The sequence below is a fragment of the Miscanthus floridulus genome, chromosome 15, assembly GCF_019320115.1.
Source record: "Miscanthus floridulus cultivar M001 chromosome 15, ASM1932011v1, whole genome shotgun sequence".
In the NCBI taxonomy this organism is placed as follows: Eukaryota; Viridiplantae; Streptophyta; class Magnoliopsida; order Poales; family Poaceae; genus Miscanthus; species Miscanthus floridulus.
Genome location: NC_089594.1, coordinates 16303861 through 16324613, shown reverse-complemented (window position 1 = coordinate 16324613; position 20753 = coordinate 16303861). Strand labels below are relative to the sequence as shown.

Below are 20753 nucleotides of genomic sequence, written 5' to 3'. Positions count from 1 at the left end.
TCCGCCTCGCCCGATGCCCGTGGGCCAGCTCCGCCTTGCCCGAGGGCTAAGGGCTATACTCTACCTCGCCCGACGCCCGTGGGCCAGCTCCGCCTCGCCCAAGGGCTAAGGGCTAGACTCCGCCTCGCCCGACGCCCGTGGGCTAGCACCGCCTTGCCCGATGCCCGTAGGCCGGCTCCGCCTTGCCCGAGGGCTAAGGGCTAGACTCCGCCTCGCCCGACCCCTGAGGGCTAGGCTCGGTCTCGCCCGACCCCTGAGGGCCGGGCTCGGTCTCGCCCGACCCCCGAGGGCCGGGCTCGGTCTCGCCCGATAGATAAAAGCTAGGCTCCACCTCGCCCAACATCCGAGGACGGACCTCGCCTTGCCCGATGTCTACAGGCTGGTTTCGTCTCGCCTGACAACCTCTCCCCGCTCCCTCATGATGATAGGTACAGGGTAAGACTAGACGTTTGGGTCAACCGTGGCATCAAGGACCATACCCTGCGCCCCTGCAGGAAAGTACCATCAGGGCGTGACGGGACGGGTCTTAGACCCTTCCAGGCGTGGCAGAGCCTAAATAGTGTTGTGGGCACGTGCTCTTCGCCCTACAGTGTTGTAGGCGCCGCCTTCAGCCTCCAAGCGAAGAACCCGACATGGACATATGACAACCACTACATTCCAAGCGGGGACTCCCCGTCTCCTATAGTGACAAATGAGTAGTCACCGCGCCATCCGCTCCCCACGGGGTCGGAGATCAACAACCCCGTCCGACACACCGCCCGTAGGGGTGGGATGGGACGCACCCACTTGCTAAAAGAGGCCAGGGCATGGTCTACGAAGATCAACAAGCACACCGCTTCTAACACGGTCTGCCATGTTATACAGGGCAGGTGCAGGAAAAAAGGAAGACCCGGCTCCTTCAAAGGACCTTCTATACCCTTGGTATTTTCTCCTTTCTCTCATCTATAGCTCCTGCTCCCCCCTTGGTCTATAAAAGGGAGGGCAGGGCTCCCCACAAGAGGGACTGACTTTTGACGGATAATACAACACACATCACACACAGTCAAGCTGCTACCAGGCTCTTGGCATCCTTTCGACCCTTCCATCAGAGACTTGGGACCAGTCTCTCTCTCGACTGTTTGTACCCCCTACTACGAACCATTTTTTGGTGCTAATAACACGAGCAGCAACAGACTGGACGTAGGGACATTCAGCCCGAACCAGTATAAATCTTGTGTCCTTTAGTGCACCATCCGGGCCTAACGCGCATAAATATAAATTTACTTGCCGGTGCTTATTCGAAACACCGATACTTAGCGAGTGTGATCACATTTAGGATCGATAGTCGTACTATTAAGAGGGGTGAAACTCGTATCGAAATACGGTTATCAAAGTGACACTAGATGTTCTAACTCATTGCATATGCATTTAGGATCTAGTGGAGTGCTAACACCCTTGAAAATGTTTGTGAAAATATGCTAACACATGTGCACAAGGTGATACACTTGGTGGTTGGCACATTTGAGCAAGGGTAAAGAAGATAGAGTTAAAAAGGAGTTAGTCGTGCTGGTCATAGAGTGATCGGACGTGTTCAGTATGGTGACCAGACACGTCCGGTATTAATGATGAACTCAACGACCGGACGTGTCCAGTGTGAATCAGCTAAGTCGTTGTTCGATGAAACAGTTGATTGGACGCTGGCTGCGTCTGGTTCGGAGTGACCGGACGCGTCCGGTCGACCGTGGGTGCTTACTAGACTCGACCGGATGCTGAGGCTCAGCGTCCGGTCATTTCTATTTTAGCGTCGGGTCATTTCTATTTCAGCGTCCGGTCTGAGCATCCGGTCGCATGCAAGTGTGGGCAGCAACGACTACTTTGGTTTGAACTGGACACGTGGCGGTCTGGGAGCGACCGGACGCGTCCGGTCGACCTACCGGACACGTTCGGTATTCACGAACAGTGCGTCCAATGCAGCGTCCGGTGCACTAGAGCAGCGCGTCTGGTCGATACGTAGTCTGTCCAATAATTGAGCCAATGGCTCTATTTTGTGGGGGTCTCTATTTAAGCCCCATGGCTGGCTCAAGCTTACTCTCTTGGCCATTTGCATTGACATAGCAACCTTGTGAGCTTAGCCAAAGCCCTCCCACTCATCTACATCATTGATCCATCATCATTGTGAGATTGGGAGAGAATTCAAGTGAATTGCTTGAGTGATTGCATCTAGAGGCACTTGATATTCATGTTTTGCTGCGGGATTCACTTGTTACTCTTGGTGGTTGCCGCCACCTAGATGGCTTGGAGCAGCGAGGATCGTTGAGCGAAGGTTGGTGATTGTCTCCGGCTCCGATCGTGGTGATTATGAGGGGTCTTGTGCCTTCTCCGGCGGAGCGCCGAAAGGTAACTCTAGTGGATTGCTCGTGTCATTGAGTTACCTCACTTGTGGGTTGGTTCTTGCGGTGTCCAATTGTGTGGACGAGGTTCGTGCAACACCTCTTAGCCGCTGAACCACCAAGTGTTGGTCGACACAATGGGGACAAGCATGCCGGCAAACACGTGAACCTCGGGAGAAAAATTGGTTGTATCTTGCCCTTTGGTATTCTCCCGGTGATTCATTTAGTATTCATCTTATGATTGGTTCACTCCTCTACACGGCGGTATAATCATCCTACTCATTTATATTCTTGCAAACTAGTTGTAGCAAGCTCTTTAGTATAATTAGAATTGAGAGCTTGCTTTGTTGTGTTAAGTTCATCTAGTGGAGCTCTTTAGTGTAGTAAGTGTGAGAGCTCTTAGTGAGTAGTGACATAGCAAATTGTGTGTCTAGAGATCATAGCAACTAGAATTATTGGATAGGTGGCTTGCAACCCTTGTAGAGCTAGAGCAAGTTTGCATTTCGCTATTTGTTATACTAATCAAATTGCTCTAGTTGATTTGTAGATTTTTAAATAGGCTATTCACCCCCCTCTAGCCATATTAGGACCTTTTAGTTGTCCATCAGAGCTTTAGTAGATCTATAGAGATAGTTAACAGACACTTCCACCAGGTTCTATATGCTATTGGGAAACTAAGGGCTGAGATGATCAAACCACCATCTGGTTCAATACATGTCAAAATCCTGGGTACTCACAGGTGGAACCCTTTTTTCAAGGTAACTATTGGCTACCTTGGTTCCATTATCTTGGGTTTAGGACTGTATTTCCATACTTATGTTTAATCCTTCATCTTAGGGACTATATTGGTGCCATTGATGGCACCCATGTGTTGGCAAGGGTGCCCAGACACATGTAGGCCCTTCAGGGGTAGGAAAGGTAGCTATACGCAAAATGTGATGGCAGCTGTTGATTTTGATCTCAAGTTCACATATGTTCTGGTTGGGTGGGAGGGGTGTGCTCATGATGCTTTGGTTCTAGCTGATGCTATAGAGAAGGTTGGGGGATGAGTGTTCCTAAAGGTAACATCATTACCCATAGCTGCCTATTTAATCTTAAATCATAAAATTATGTCTTGTAAACCAATCCATCACTCTCCTTGTAGGGAAATTCTATCTAGTGGATGTTGGTTCTGCTTGTAGACCTAGGTTCCTGCCTCCTTACAGGGGCTGTGAGGTATCACCTGTCTGAGTATGGTTCTAGGCATAACCCTACTAATGCTAAGGAGCTATACAACCTGAGGCACGGCTCCCTTAGAGTGACGATTGAGAGGGCCTTTAGTACTCTCAAGAACCGCTTTTGAATCCTAGATAACAAGCCATTTCATAAGTTCAAGACACAAGTGAAGCTGGTTCAGGCCTGCTGCATCCTACATAATTGGATCTTGGGGTTTGGGGTTGATGAAGTAGTACCAACTAAAGCAGAGTGGGTTGCAAACCTTGCTTCTTCTTCTTCCACTGGTCCAGCTATCAATGCTTTGTAGGCACAAGAGGTGCCTACCATGGCATCAGTTAGGGATGCAATCTCTAATGCCATGTGGGATTCTAGGGGGGCTCATAGGACCTAGTTATGCATTTCATGTCCTAATAATTAATGTAATAAGATAAGGCTACCTTGTATGGAACTAATGTTGCATTGTTGGACTTATGTAATATTTCCTTTGTGGACACCAGTTGAGACCAATTATTTTATATTCTAGGTCCATTGTTCTCCTGCTATTCCATATTATGTGCTTGGTTCATGACAAGTGTGTTGTACATGGAACTTAGATGGCTAGGAATGGTGCTGGTGGTGGTGCTGGGTTTGTCAATGCATCTGTAATGCTGCCTGGTGGGTCTGCCTTTGCCCCAGCTACTGCTACTGCTCGTGTTGGTGATGACGATGTGCATGTTGTTGCTAGTGCTGTTGTTGGTGGTGATGGTGTTGGTACTATAGATGGTGTTAGTGCAGCAGCTAGACCACCCATGAGGTGGACAGCCAACACTAGTGGCTTTGTCCTTAGGAGGATGAAGCCACTCATTGAGAGTGGGGCTAGAGCTGACAAGGAGGTGAACATGGTAGCCAAGCAGCTGAGAGAGTACTGTGGTGAGGAAGTGTCCTCCACCCAAGTGTACAACCACTTGAGGAAATGGATGCAGAGGTGGGGTAGGATCAGCAAGCTTAAGGACCTTAGTGGAGCCCTATGGGATGAGGAAGTGAGGGCAATCATGCTAGATCCTGAGCATTACATTGGCCATATCAAGGTACTTGGTACTTAGTAAACTTTGTCTCTTCTCCTCTGTCTTCATCTCTGCCTCAACTAACTTCCTAGGAAATACTAAATGCAGGACCATCCCAAAGATGCTGAGCATCTAAACACCCCTCTGAGGTTCTATGATGAGATGTAGGCCATCTTTAGTAGTGGCATGGACACTGGTAGGTGTGTTGTTGGGTCAAATGAGGCCTTAGGTGTGAACTCTTACCAAGCTGACAGTGGTCTAGGAAAGGTGGAAGACCCACTAGGTAACCACAAGGGTGTGGAGAAGAATGAGCAGGGGGAAGGCAGCAAGGCAACCGAGCTGCTTACCTCTGATAGTGGTAGGAAGAGGAAGAGGGCCTGCTTTAGTGAGGAGGAGGTCCTCATCATGACCAACATGACAGATGTAGTGAACAATGTAGCCAATGCCCTTAGCGAGACCGACCCTACTCATGTGAATGTTGACTTGTATCATGCTGTGATGGACATGCCTGGCTTTAGGGAGGAAGCCCTCATTGTTGCCTTCTCCCACCTGCTGGACAACAAGGCCCAGGCCACTGCCTATGTCAACATGGTTAACAGTCATAGGGTTCTGTGGCTAAGGACCTTCTTGGCCAAGCACTACTACATGTAGATGCTCTAGGGCCTACCCTGGACTTGGAGGGAAGCAGTTGAGGATTATACATGCAGTCCTCCACCCTCCACCACTCTCCTTGACTGACTTTTTGAGACTTTTGCTCATGTGTTCTAGCTGTGCAGCACTCATGACCTAACATACTACTTTTGGGTTTGTGGTTCTTTTATGATTGAGGAGGTGGGTAACTATAACTGGCATGTAATGGGAACTTATTTGGGGATGCTCCATGGACCCCTGGCATTTGAATAATTCGGTGGCTATATGCCATGTAATTTGTAATATAAATAGTTGAACATAATATTGTTGTTGTTTTTCTTGCTAGTATCTTCATGCCTGTCATCAAACCGTGTGACATGTCCATTCCGAAGCAACTGCTCTGTCAAAGATGCACTGAAGGCTTGGGATGGACGTGTCTCACGCTTCCATGGTTGTCATGAGCATGGTTCTTTTTGACTTTCATGGGTTTCTTGCTGCTGTCTTGATTCTGTTCTTTAAGGCCGATGATGACACAATCTTGTATATAGGTGGCACTGCTTATGCTCAGCTATATGTGTTTCTCATGACTGTCATTAAACCATGAGATACGTCCATACCCAAGCAACAGCCCCTACTATTCTTTGCTGAAGGCTTGGGTTGGACGTGTCTCATGATTCCATGGCTGTTATGAACTTGGTGCTGGCTTCTTGGTTCTCATGCATGTCATCAAAACATGTAAAACGTCCATACCCAAGCAACTGCTCTCATCGATGCTCTGATGGCTTGGGTTGCACGTCTCTCATGCTTTCATGGCTGTCATAGACTTGATTTTCTACTGTATACATTTGGCTTCTCTAGGCAAACAAACACGCCCTCCTCTGTTTTGTTCGATTTGATATTTTTGCAGTGCCACCAGTGACTGTTATTAGAATGTATTGAATCATGATCAAGTCTGAGGCTACATACTTTTTTATGCCTATGATGCAATAGATGAATAGCTGAGGTATTTCAACAGTTGCCTGTGATGTCTACTGCACCTTTACCATGTGTATTCCAACGGTTTGTTTCTTAAGTTTGTCTACAGCTACCTTCACTGCACCTAGACAACCTCATTGAACAAACTGGTGACTTACACCTGAACCAATTTTGATCGAGGCCTTGCTGCTTGTTAACTATAGAATAATGTGTGCTTGGTATGTTGTTTCCAAGGGAGAACACCCTGGTGTCTACACCAGTTGGGCTAAGTGCAGTAAGCATGTATTGGGGTATCATGGAGCTGTGCATAAGAAATACAGCTCTTATGAGGAAGCAATGGCGGCTTTCAACTCAACAATCAACTCAATCTCTACTTCTAACCCTGCATCAACACCCACTGCTATTAGTTACAAAACTGTGGTGATTCTTTTCCTTTGTGCTCTGCTGTGTGCCATGTGGATCAAGCTGAAGAAGTGCAATGGCTGCAACTTTTAGTTAGTAATTGTAATATCTAATTTATGATGTTGTAATGATACTACTAATTGTGTTCCGATCTAGTAAACTATGTTCTATTTAGCTTCATTGTCCATTCATAATTATGCTATGGTACTTGCTCTTCTCATGCGTGCTTGCGGTTGTTGTTTGGTGCTGGCGGTTGCTGTGCAGGCAAACAAACACCGTCCTAACTAGATAGTTTGGAGGTAGTTGGGATTCCTGACACCCAGCCCAGGCAAACAAACATAATTTCCCAGCAGCGAGGCCCAGTTGGGGAGAGGCACCAAACAAGCTACATTGCAGCAGTTGAGACTGCATCCCTGGAACCTGGCTGGGCTGGTCTAGCCAGACTCCCCGCGTCCAGGCAAACAAACACGTCCTGGCACCAACCTCCAACCATGCCGATCTTGATAGTAAGAACACTAGAGGCCGGACGGGGCGAACACTGAGTCGCTGCATTGCGTGCCCACATGAAACATGATCCCAGGCCCAGCTTTCCACTGGAGCATGCAATACTTGCGCTAGTGCGATCTTTGGACACTGTATTTGCGGCCAATACAGTGCTAAGTGGGCGAGACTAGCTACCTACCTCACCCTCGCTCTGACGATGCAAACTAGGGCCCTGTTTAGTTCCACCAAATTCCCAAATTTGACACTATGCAAAAAGAAGATTCCCCGTCACATCAAACTTGCGGTACATGCATGGAGTATTAAATGTTGACGAAATCAAAAACTAATTATACAGTTTGGTTGTACTTTACGAGACGAACGTTTTGAGTCTAATTAGTCAATGTTTGGACAATTATCACCAAATAAAAACGAAACCTACAGTAGAGCCCCAAATCGGGCAGCGCCGAATCAGGGACCCAACTAAACGAGGGCTAGTATCAGGTTGCATCGCCGCAAGGCTACTTACTCACTGCAGCGCAGATTAATTAATTTGCTTCCAGAATCTAATATTCCAAGTACAGCAAACAAATGGCGCCTCCAAATGAATATGAATGAATGTCTAGTATAAATACGCACGTACGTGCTTGAAGCGCAAATGCAGGCCGGATGTTGGTTCCAGTGGCATCGCATGCCACGTATCGAATAGCGCCCGTATCACCGACCATTATACAATGCAATGCAACTACCTACTAACTGACACTGTCATGCAATGCATGCAGCAGCAGAAAATTACTACTACTAAATTAGATTGCTGATGATGGTTCCAGACATGGTACTAATTAACTAGGGCCTCGTTCACTTTACAAAAAAAAAAAATGAACCCGATGAATAGTACCACTTTCGTCTTATTTGGCAAATATTATCCAATCGTGGACCAACTAGGCTCAAAAGATTCATCTCGTGATTTTCAACTAAACTGTGTAATTAGTTATTTTTTTACCTACATTTAATACTCCATGCAAGCGGCTAAAAATTGATGTGGTGGAGAGAGAGTGAAAAAACTTGAAATTTGGATGACATCTAAACAAGGCGTAGTAGTATAGTATGAGTGTATTTAGACACTCTCTCTCGTGTCTGATGCAGATCGATCGACACGACAGACTGACAGACACTGGCCTTGAACGAATCAAGCGTGTTGGCAAGCTGATGAATCTTCGTTCACGATGATATGCGTGCAGAGCTTCTACTGGCGGTACTGGTTTCTGCATATTATATAAACTGGATTTTTAACCATATTTATTTCAAAGGCAAAGTGCATTTTTCAATAATTGGTCTGATTTTCTGTCTTAAACTACAAAACCGGGTAATGGACGCCCCCAACTAACAAAGCTGGACAAAATCGGTTCCCTTGCTGCTTTCAAAGGTGATTTTTTCTATTCTCTTAAAATAATAAAAAAATCTTGTTTGCTATCTAAAAATTCACCGATAAATTATTTTAAATCAGAAAAAAACTGAAACTAGCACTAGTTTTTTTTTCTTCTAAAATTGTTATCTACTTCCCTCCGTTTGTGTTTACTTGTCAGCAACTTTTTACCGTAGCAAATTTGACCATCTGTTTTTTCTTCTAAAAAAATCTTAGATACTTCAATGTATATAACACTAATGAAGTATGTTCAATAAAGAATCATATATGTGAAAACTTGATGTATCTAAAAATCTTTTGCAGAAAAAAAGTATGGTCAAAATTGCTACAGTAAAAATTCGGTGACAAGCAAACAAAAACGGAGGTAAGTACATGTTTATGATTACATAGAGTTATTCAAGACTACATATTACTTTCTTTGCTACGCTTTATTGCTTGTAGCCATGCTCATTATTTATCTAAAACAAATAAGATCTAAATAACTTTAAATGGAGAACCAATGCATAGACAATGTTTTTAGAAGATCAGTAATAGTTTCGTATTTTCCTGATTTAAAATAAATGAATCGTGATTTTTTAGAGATCAAGCTATTTTTTAATTTTTTTTAATTATGTCTAGGAAATAGAAAACCATATTTGAAACTAGTCAGATGACTAAATTTGTTTGGTTTGGATAGTTAGGGTATGTCTATTACACAGTATTTTCGGTAGTTTAGAGGTGAAAATCAGGTTGGCGTACAATTTTAACGCGGAAAAATGAACTTTGCCCTCACTTAAAGATACGTCCAATACAACGTTTGTACTTGTTGGGTGAGATACAGAGATGCGTGTAAGGACGTCCCCAGTGGATGTCCATCTCGCTAGTTGGGAGGAGCACCTGCCCAATCAGAAAGAGAGACCGAGAAAACTTACCGCGCTAGCGAGCGTGCAAGAGCTCAGCCTGTTTGTTCGGCTGTTGTCTGTCGTAAACGATCGTAAATTTTTAATAAAAATAGTATTTTTCTTTCGCATAAACTAACCAGCAAAGCCAACCGAACGCGCGGTCTCAGCTCGTACAACCGAACATGCTGTCTCAGCTCGTACGTTTCTCAAAATTTGTAGGCGCTGTTGGGGACGCCCGTGCACGTGCTGTGAGTAGGTGCAGTAGAGAAAGGAACCCACGGACCACGGTCGTCGACGGTTGGTAGACGGGGAAATGCGTATGCGTGCATGGGTGTGATGTGATGGCTGAAACCGTGAAACTGGGAGAGAGTTTGAGAGAGACGGCTACACCTACACTGGCACGGCACGGCATGTGCACGTGAACAAGGACCATCCGATGGCAAATCAGCGCCTTGTTTAGATGACATCCAAATTCCAAGTTTTTTCGCTCTCTCTCCATCACATCAATTTTTAGCCGCTTGCATGGAGTATTAAATATAGGTAAAAAAAATAACTAATTACACAGTTTAGTTGGAAATCACGAGATGAATCTTTTGAGCCTAGTTGATCCACGATGAGACAATATTTGTCAAATAAGACGAAAGTGGTACTATTCATCGGGTTGAAATTTTTTCACGATCTAAACGAGGCCCAGGTCAAGTAGATCCACAAACGCTGAAAAAAAAAAAAAGATCGCAGTATCGAACAGACGCAGTAAAACCATACGTAGCAGGGTAGCTAGTTGGACGGAGATGTTTAAAGGTGTCCTCTTATGGATTTTTTTTAGACTTTTGGACACATTGGCTCTCTTCCTTTGTCCTATAATCCGTATTTTTTAGTTTGTCTTTTCAGCTCGAACGATACTTTTTTCTCACAATAAATCAATCGGAACAGTATTTCAGTTTATTTTTTCAGCGAAGCGAACGGGACCATTGAAATGTATGGATTTTTGACAAAGAATATATAAAAAAATTCCACAAGAATCAATCTATATATGTATATAGAACAAACATATAAGAAATAATAAGTAGGAAACTAAATGCCACGTTTCTTACGGGGTGTTTGGATCCAGCTACTAAAATTTAGGAGGTGTGTCGGGAGGATGTTGCATAGGGTGTTTGGATACTAATAAAAAAGCAAATTACATAATCCGTCAGTACTCCACGAGACGATTTTTAAGCCTAATTAATTTGTCATTAGCACATGTTTACTGTAGCAAAAACATTATCAAATCATAAACTGATTAGGCTTAGAAAATTCGTCTCGTAAATTAGTCGCAAACTATGCAATTAGTTCCTAATTAGTCTATATTTAATACTCCATGTATACGTCCAAACATCCGATGGGATAACGACTAAAATTTAGGAGGGGCAACCAAACACCCCCTTAGTCGTCGAACCGAACGAAAACCAATGATGAAGAGACGAAGAGCCTGTTCAGCTGGCTGGTCAGCCAGCTTGTTCTGTTTTTTTTTAATTGGAGCAGTATTTTTTCTCACAACATTTCAACGTAAATAATATTTTTTAGCATGAATAATAAATAATCTAGTTCAGTCCAACGCTGTCGAAGCACCTCCCGCCCAAAAGAAGAGCAACCAACCCTTAAACTCGGGCTGCTCACGAGGCACGACTCAATACAACTAGTCGCTTCTCCCTTTTCTTTTATAGCACCAAATGAAAATATATATTTAATTTGATGCTATAGATTTTAATGTTTCTCTATAAATTTAATTAACTTTAAAAATGTTTAATTTCTGATAACTCTAAAAATTGATTATACAGAGAAGAGGGAGCAATAAATAAACAAAACAAAAGGAGAAGAGAGTTTAAACGAGGAGTTTGACGAGCTGTCCCTGTAATTTTTTTCCCCGTCGGTACGAAACAAAGGATGGAAAAGGACGGCAGAGATTGGGGGGTAAAGACGAGTCCAAAGCAAAACTGCAAAGGCAGAGGCGGGCCCGGGACGGTCGGCCGGCGGGCTCCACTCAGGCCGCTCCTCTCCGGCTCTCCCTCCCTCACCCTCGTCTCCCTTCCCAGTTCCCACCAGTCTCCCACTCTACAGTCCAGTCTCCACTCCACTGATGCCTGGTGTGTAGCGGCGCGTGGCGGCTGGCTGGCTGGTTCCAGAAACGCGCGAGGCCCGAGGAAGCTTTAGCTTGTTTCTTGCAGCTTTTAATGCGGGAAGCAACTGCATTGCCACCTCACCAGACCCACCACTGACCTCCCGGCTCCGGCTGGCGGCAGCGCTCCGTTGAGGAGCACTGGAGCGGAGCAGAGCAGAGCAGGTGCCACTGCCCAGTGCCCACTACCACTACCACGGCATGAAGGGGCACCAGCACCAGCAGTCCTCTCCGCTTCTGCCGCCGCCGCCCAGCAAGCGCCGCTGCAGCGGGCTGGCGGCCGCCGTGCCGGCGCTCGTCGTCTGCTCCACGCTGCTCCCGCTCGTCTACCTCCTCGTCCTCCACCGCCCTGCCGGTGCGTGCGTCCGTCCGAGACTCGGATCTGTCGTCTCCCCCTCCCTTTTTCTTGCTGATCCTCTAACCAACCGTGCGCGTCGCGTCGCGTGCTCCGTGTTGTTGCTTGCAGCAGGATATGGATCGGACGACCGCGCCGCCGTGGTCATCAGCACCGTAAGCTTCGCCACTCTCCCCGTGCAGAAATTTCTTTCGAGTAATTACATCCTCCTCTCAGAGGATTAGTAGAGTCTTCCCAGCTTCTGAAATACTGACGCCTTGGTTGTGCTTGGGGTTGCTCTAGGAGCTGGCCGGCGTCGGGGCGCGTGGCAAGCGGCATCTGGAGAATGGGGGCGCCATGGAGCACAAGCTGCTCAAGGTTACAATCCCTGCCTGCTACACTGCTCACTGCTCAAGAGGCGGTGCAGTGGTGGAGCATTTTGTTTGTGTGTTTTATATGTCAGAGACAGTGATCAAGTTGAATTCTTTTTTTTGCCGGCCCGCATTCGGGGAGAAATTAATTAAGCTACTCGCCACCTCTGCTGATTTTAGTGCGTTCATGCGCCTCGCGTGCGCGCGCGCGCGTGTCGTGCGGACATCCGCCGCTGCGGCCGTGCTGTGACGCTTAACAACCTACCACCTCTGTCTCCATTCTCAAGTTGCTTTCTTAGAATAGGTGGAGGTGGCAACCCGAAATTGTTTCTCTCGTCACGCCTTGACATGCCCATCCCTCAGTTTGCTATTCTTGGAGTAGGTGGGTGGCAACCCAGAATTGTTTCTTTCATCATGCTTTGACATGTCATGCCTCTGATAAACTATGTACACAAAACTGCTGTTGCTGGCAAGATGCCCTCTTGCTGTACCTTCTTATCATCTTCTTCTTCTTTGAAACAATTTGGTTTGCCATGTTATCTATTTTCTGTACCACCTTTGTGTCAATCCATAGCTGAATTTGAAGAGTGGACACCAAATATTATTCTCACATATCCTCTGAGTCAACAGTGTTGCACTGACTATATTGTTTCAGTAGTTACTACTCATATCAAAATAGATCAATTGGTTGTGTTCAGTGTAGCCCAATGCTGGTGATGAAACTTTGCTCAAATCTGCAAACTAGTGCACAGCTATCTAGCTAGATGGATCGCTTTGCCACATTGTTGTTTCCTGGCTCACCTAAAACCATCATCAGGAGCCTGCTGTACTGAAATGTCTGATGTTTTCTTTTCAGTCTTGACTGATGACCTCCTCTCTTTTCTGACTGTGTATCCAGGATGTTTCCAAAAAGGTGTCTGGATCTAATGGGATTCCGGCTGAGAGATCTACTAGATCGAAGTCTAACAAGGATCATGCTATCAAATCAAAAGCAAAGCTCAAGGGCGCTTTCTCTTTAATTGGACTAAATAATGACACCTTCAAAAGTAAAGGTAAGCGTTCGGAGAGTACAAACAGCGAGACGTTGATAGTATCCATCTTACTGTATTCAGTCATGTTTCAGGACCTCGTGCGTCCAAAAGGTATAAATTGAAGGACTTGTCCTGGAGATCAAAGGTAAATGCAACCTCTTATTTACCTAGATTTTACGATTCAGTAGTCTGCAGCTCTTCATTTTTCATATTTGAATATTAGTCGAGTAGCCTCAAGGGCTTACCGTGCCCAAAATGGTGAGCTCAGTTTGTTGCGCTTCTGTTGACATGACCATTTAATCACTGGAGCTTCAGTCAACAATTTTCATGAATATATACAGTAAACACAAATGCGATGATAGGAACATTTTGGCATCAGTAATAATCTTGTACATTGTTTCTCTGGGTTGAACTTTCAGTAAGATTTTACAAATAAAGTTGATAGGCCACATTTTGCACATTCACATCTGCTAGTAAGAATGTAAGATGGTTTTCTTTCTAAGCAGTAAGTACTTTATTTTTTTGAAAGAGCGTCAAAATCATTGCCGCATTTATTATTAGAAGAAAAAAGAATAGACCCAGTTTTTAAGGCGAAACCGGGCCCGAAAACCGAACAACCACTCGGCTCAAAATGCCGATAAAGACCCACTACTAGTGGAGCACTCCATACTACTAAGAAAAACAACTAACCGCTTTGGAAACAGTGGAAGAAAACTGACCAAAAGAGAGAAGCAACCACGATAAACCACTAACAAAAGAGGACAGCCACACCTACGATGAACTGCTGAGAACTACGGACAGCTGATCACATGCACCAAAGACAACTTAGAACAAATACCACCTCTGGAAGGATGCAACCCAGGCTGAACTACCAAGAAACCAAAGACCGAGAGCACCTATCAGCAACAAAGAAGTAGGCTGAAAAGCAACCAGTTGGAGAGCCCACAACAAGAAAGACAAGTTAAAAGGACCTATCCGTAGCCTTCTCTTCCCTACCCCACTCTCAAGCGTGCTGCTGTTGCTGCGTTCTTCTTCTATTTGGGGCATCCATACTCATCAGGGCCATCAAGGCCTCGATTGTCTGTTTGGTTAGCGGACGATCAAAATGCTGCGCAAATGGTCAAACTCATTAGATTTTGAAGCATCAGTCGAAGGCGAGAATTCTTCTAGCTTTGATATCTTGTTGTGCGAGTTGAACTGAGTTTTTACCTGGATTTTTCCTTGCTTTTTCTGCTAGCTTATTAGTCTTATGTTGGCTATTTTAGTTTTTCTGTGATGAAAACATAGTTCCTGCGGCTTCTAGTGTCTCCACTTCTTTGGTGAGAACAGGCTTGGTCCCAAGCACCGAGGTTGCCAAGGGATTTTTTTTTTTTTTTTGAGGAAACAGGAGGGACCGGAGGCCGATCTCTAAATTAGAACTCTAAGGGAGTAGTAATATAGCTCAGAAACTGATCTAAGCCAAATAGCTTTGTGCTATGGGGTGAAGTGTTGTTGATCAGTTTGGCATCAGTAATCTTGTATGTTGTTTCTGTGGGTTGAACTTTCAGTGAGATTTCACAAATAAAGTTGATAGGCCACATTTTGCACATTCACATCTGCTAGTAAGAATGTAAGACGGTTTTTTTTCTAAGCAGTAAGTACGTTAGGTCAGGTAATAATATATATTGTGGTGCAATGCAGTGCACAATTGTGTTCCCTTAAACATACGGTATGGTTTTCGAGCTGTTGGTACAGGATATGGCTCATGTGCTCTTGTGAGGATCTGTGCTTTAAGAACAGGGTCGTTAATTTTCTTTTTACTAGTGAATCCTTCAGAATCTTTTTACTTTTCTACCATAGGAAACTTAATTTGTTCTGTGACAGGATACGACTGTTAATGGGAAAGAGAACTATGGTCAAGAGACACTGCATGAGGAGAATACCAAGTCCTGTGAACATGAATATGGGAGTTACTGCCTCTGGTCTACTGAACATAGGGAAGTAATGAAGGATGCCATTGTCAAGAGGCTTAAAGATCAACTTTTTTTAGTAAGAGCTCATTATCCTAGCATTGCAAAATTGAAGCAACAGGAAAGATTTACACGTGAACTGAAGCAAAACATCCAAGAGCATGAACGCATGCTGAGTGACACCATCACAGATGCCGATCTTCCACCATTGTTAGTCTCGCCTTAGCTTTAAAATCATATGTGTTTGTTTATTTTTCATATAAACTTTTGCACTATATAAATGAATTATATGTGACTAGTGCAATCCATTAACATGGCTTTGCTTCTTGTCTTAGTTATGTGTCTGCATTTCTTCAAGAAATAAAGGATGAGCATACACAATTATGATGCTTGTGACCTAATTTTGATAAAATAATGCACTGCAATGTCTTTTTTTATTCTATTCTTAAAATATTTCTGGTGGCAATGACTGGTTACTCTTTTCAGTTTTGCAAAGAAGCTGGAGAAGATGGAGCACACAATTGAGAGAGCCAAGTCTTGTGAAGTAGGATGCTCGAATGTTGAACGGAAACTTAGGCAGCTACTTGATATAACTGAAGATGAAGCTTATTTCCATACAAGGCAGAGTGCATTTCTATATCATCTTGGGGTCCAGACTATGCCGAAAACTCACCATTGCTTGAACATGAGATTGACAGTAGAATATTTCAAATCCAGATCAAGTCATATGGATCAGTTAAATGAGCAGGAGCTTGAAAGTCCTACCTTCCATCACTATGTAATATTTTCCAGGAACGTACTTGCAGCTTCCACCACTATCAATTCAGCAGTTATGAACTCCCAGGTATACCATTATTTTCAAATAATCTAAACTATTGTGTGGAATTCATCTTGATCACTAACTTATGCCCAATAACACATTTCAGAACTCGGACCACATTGTTTTCCATTTGTTCACTGATGCGCAGAACTTTTATGCGATGAAGCATTGGTTTGATAGGAATTCATACTTGGAGGCAACTGTTCATGTAACTAACATTGAGGAAAACCAGAAGCTCTCTAAGGATATACATTCCCTTGAGATGCAACAGTTATGGCCCGCAGAGGAATTTCGTGTCACAATTCGTAATCATTCTGAACCTTCCCAGAGGCAGATGAAAACCGAGTACATATCTATTTTTGGCCATTCACATTTCCTCTTGCCCGACCTTCTTCCTAGCTTGAATAGAGTAGTTGTTCTGGATGATGATTTGATTGTCCAGAAAGACTTGTCATCTCTGTGGAACCTCAATATGGGTGGTAAAGTGATCGGTGCTGTCCAGTTCTGTGAAGTGAGATTAGGCCAGTTGAAACCTTATATGGCAGACCATAATGTCAATGCTAATTCATGTGTGTGGTTGTCTGGCTTGAATGTCATTGAATTGGATAAATGGAGGGACATGGGCATTACCAGTTTGCATGATCAATCGTTCCAAAAGGTCAGTAGAACTCAGCATTCACATTAAATTATCAATTGTTATCTCATGAAAATTTGTGGTTTACATGTGGTAGCTCTAGTCCTATCCTTTTGCCATTCTCTTATATCTAGAAGGCAGCTGCCATATCATATATTAACTTTGCTTTTTTTGCAGTTGCGAAAGGACAGCCTGAAATCACAGCGACTGCAAGCACTCCCTGCAAGTTTACTTGCCTTTCAAGATCTGGTATATCCTTTGGAAGATTCATGGGTTCAATCAGGCCTTGGACATGATTATGGAATTAGCCACGTCGATATAGAAAAGGCTGCTACTCTGCACTATAATGGTGTGATGAAACCTTGGCTTGACTTGGGGATACATGATTATAAGAGCTACTGGAGGAAGTACATGACTAATGGAGAGAAGTTCATGACTGAATGCAATATTCACTGATTAATATATAGGACATGAAATGCACCAACACTCATTTTTGAGCATTTGAACCACAGACTTCAAGGGCTTTGCTTAAATGATGAGGTTATCATGAAAATAAACAGAATCGCTCCTGGCCTGCAGTGTCTGTGATGACTCAAATACACCCCTGACGAGGCGGTGCTCAATCAAATACCAAAAGGAGAATAGGATGAAATGCTTTCTGCATAAAACTGCCAATGTTGCCGTAACAGCATCTACAATGTCTGAAGGACTGCAGCATGAAGCCCGAGTTATATTGCAGAATACCAAGATATAATGTAGATTATTTCACACTGTTCGTTACGGTTTGATGAGTTTTTTTCATAGGCAGCTGGGCATTGCAAAAGTGCAGTTCCATGCTGCTCATTTTTAGTATAAAATCTTTGGTGTTATTCTTTTTTTTCACTATGCAAGAGCAATACTGAGGGAGTCCAATGTTAACTGCAGCACAGCATGTACAGGGAACAACAAATGATGCCTGAATTAGCAAGTATTTTTTCTTGTGATTCTTTGCAGCAAGGCTTGCATTTGTTATTGTTAGATGTTGGTATCCCATTGACGACATAACAAATGATTGTTCTGCTCAATGGCATTCTTTAGCTTTATAGGATCTTTTCGTAGTGCAAATCTCAGAAGGAATGAGATTTCAGATAATTGTCTAATTTGGATGTCGGTCCAGCGACCAAGCACAGCAAATGAAAAAAGAGAGAGAGAAGGAACTGTATTCTTTGATACTTGCATAGTTTGGCACATGGCATCTAGTATTGAGGCTATGCATAATGCATGGAACATATTCCGGCATGGTTCAGCATGTCAGGGTCCTCAAAGCAATCTGTCAAAACACACATAGGTTATATTAGCAAGGTTCGAACATTCAGTTCGCCTTTTGATATGCAGCCAAAAGGTAACTCATATGATCCGTGTCTGTCAGGACCACATTTCTGTCTCGAACGTCTCAGTCTCAGATGAAGGGCGTGTAAATAAGTAGTGGCTATCCTAGTATCCTGCAACCTAGAGCGTGCACTGTAATGCAACAGGTAACGGAGGAGAAAGTTTAGCTCCTGCGGTGTTACAAGTCATGAAGCTTAGGACCATGAGGGCGATGGCCTTCCAGGGGACACCTACAGTGCTTCTGCAACTCCAGGTACCTCTCCATATCAAATTTCTGCGCTGCACAAAGCTTTTTCTGCCTTGACAAGAACAGCCTCTCCATGAAGTCCTGATACGTCGGATCTCTTGAGGTGATGAGGAAATAGGCGTAGCCGACGAGCAGGCCAGATGCGGTGGTGAAGAAGGCGATCGGCTCCATCACGTCCCACGAGAACTCCCAGAATGTGAGGCGGAAGAAGAGCCCGACTTGGCACATGAAGAACCCTAAGCCAGACCACAGGATGCGCCGCACTTGCTTGTGCGCCAGCTTGTCAATCTCTTCCTTCTTTTCCTGGAGCTGCTCGAACTCTTGTTTCCTCGGGTCATTCTCTGGTGCTAGCGCAAGTGGCACAGCCCTTCTAACCAGGTCCACCACCTGAAAACGGTCAATAATGAATCAATGTAAGATTGAGTCAGAGAGATTACATCATGACTCCTTTTGCTCATCTAGCACGTAACTGAGAAAAAAAAAGTTTGACTGCAAGCAAATTGGCTAGATATTCATTATCTTCTCTGTCAATAACAGTGAAATTGAGACCTTCCTACAGGCAACAGCTGAAAGCAATGGGAAAGAAAAAATATCACCCTGATGAGGCAATCCTTTTCAGATAAATATTTTAGCCTTTGTCAATGTGCTGTCCACACTTCAAAGAATAAAGTAGTACCTTAATTCCAGGTGGATGCTTAGATGCTTAGGTGGAAAGAAAAAATTAACAAGATTCCACATTTTGCACGGCGCATACTATGGTCTTTGTTCCGATCAGGGTAGGTGAAGAACAGACAGTAGTTGTGGAGGACCGGAAGGTACCAAATCAAAGAACATGTGATCTAGCAGTAATGTGAATCTGTACATTGCTCCAATTCCATGTACATCTTGATGCTCTTCAGCTAACTGCATCCTCACGTTACTTAGGATTGCATCCTCACGTTACTAAGGATTCCATTTCCATGTGTGCATCTTGACTATTTTCCCAATGTTACTGTTTTCCTCAGCCATCTGGTAACTGAACTTAAAAAATGAGGATTTTTGTCAGTCTCCAATAATATAGGAAGACTGAAACAGGGCATTACTCTGGGAATTTGATGGGGTTTTGTTTTTACGAAAGAGCGATTTCTATGAAATGAGTTCCGACTTTAACTGATTAGCAAGGATGTAGACCCAATTTGAAACAAGATAGCAAAAGGGGTTCACCCGAATCGGAATCCGGAATAAACCGTTACGAGAGCAGCAAGCAATTTCGAATTCGATACGAGGTAAGGCCCTATGACGAATCCGGAATAACTGGAGACGAAGAACCTATGACGATGCAGTGACAAAGTGATGTAATGCTCAAGAAATGCGACCTTCTCGGGGTGGAGGTAGGCCTTGTCGCGGAAGAGCAGGACGACGCCGGCGTGGTCCAGGGCCCGCGCGAGCGCCTCGGCCTCGGCGTGCGTGCGCGCGGCGCCGGCCTCGACGCAGGCGTCGAGGAGCTGGCCGTACCCGACCACCTCGTCCCGGCCGTCCCGCAGGCGCCGCTTCAGCGCCTCGACGCCGACGAGGCGCACCAGGCGCCGCGCCTCGGCCGGCGTGACCTCAGGCTCCGGCTCCGCCTGCGCCGGGCGCGGCGGCGGCGAGAAGGGGCGCGCGTGGAGGAGGAGAGCTGCAGTGGTGGCGGACGGAGGGGACGGCGAGCGGCGGGTGAGGAGGAGGCGGGAGGCGGCCGCGCGCCACATGGACATGGTGGCGGTGGAGGAGGACCGGCAGTGGGGATGGCGGTGAGGCCTTGCTTTGCTTAGCAGTTTCACCCGGGTTTTGCTCAAGATCTACTCGGCTGTCAAGTCTCAACTTTTCATCCTTATAAGGCCAATCTTAAAAAAATTGTTATTTCCTCCGTCACAAAAATATATTACACTAGATTTCAATTTTTTTGCATATTCGAGAAAAAAGATATTACACTAGATTTGTTTTAAATTTGATTCAAACTTATAGAGAATAGCTACATCATGAAACAACCCTCTAGTGAATAGTTTCATTTTGATGTTTATATAGTGGCCATAGCATTTAATTGTGATGCATGAATTAGGGCCATTTTGATGAAATGAGCCTCATATTTCAAAGTCTTTAGAAGAACAATGTATACCCATATTTTATTTGGTTGAAACCCCTTATCTATTGATAATAAAGCTAGCATTGGGGGTACGTCTAAATGACATTTATGCGAAGTGGTTTTGACATATCAGCTAGCGACCTCAGCTGAGTAGGATATAAGAGTTGTAAAATTATCTTCTATACCTATTGAAATCACATGTCAATCAATAAAGTATAAGACTTGCTAAAATTCAGGTGCCTGAATTTTAGCTTTCTTTAAGCGATGGTTATTGTATATATTTTATATGAAAATTACAGTTTTAGTTCGGCGTAATTTA

General features: G+C 44.5%; 2 protein-coding genes across 3 annotated transcripts; one reads left to right on the top strand and one right to left on the bottom strand.

The window, feature by feature from the left end:
• Positions 1-11418: 11418 nt before the first annotated feature.
• On the top strand, positions 11419-17721 carry LOC136508538 (probable galacturonosyltransferase 7). 2 transcript variants are annotated; one of them, XM_066503224.1, is made up of 9 exons: positions 11419-11934; positions 12049-12089; positions 12217-12291; positions 13183-13336; positions 13408-13460; positions 15179-15474; positions 15751-16108; positions 16191-16742; positions 16896-17721. In XM_066503224.1, the coding sequence occupies exons 1-9, from the start codon at positions 11781-11783 to the stop codon at positions 17172-17174; spliced, it is 1962 nt and encodes a 653-aa protein (XP_066359321.1). In that variant the 5' UTR covers positions 11419-11780; the 3' UTR covers positions 17175-17721. The 2 variants fall into 2 exon arrangements, with proteins under 2 accessions (XP_066359321.1, XP_066359320.1); XM_066503223.1 differs by having other exon boundaries at positions 12046-12089.
• Positions 17722-18030: 309 nt separating this feature from the next.
• Positions 18031-20131, bottom strand: LOC136509108 (calcium uniporter protein 6, mitochondrial-like). The gene is made up of 2 exons (XM_066503918.1): positions 19689-20131; positions 18031-18720 (listed from the first exon to the last, which is right to left on the bottom strand). The coding sequence occupies exons 1-2, from the start codon at positions 20064-20066 to the stop codon at positions 18265-18267; spliced, it is 834 nt and encodes a 277-aa protein (XP_066360015.1). The 5' UTR covers positions 20067-20131; the 3' UTR covers positions 18031-18264.
• Positions 20132-20753: the final 622 nt, after the last annotated feature.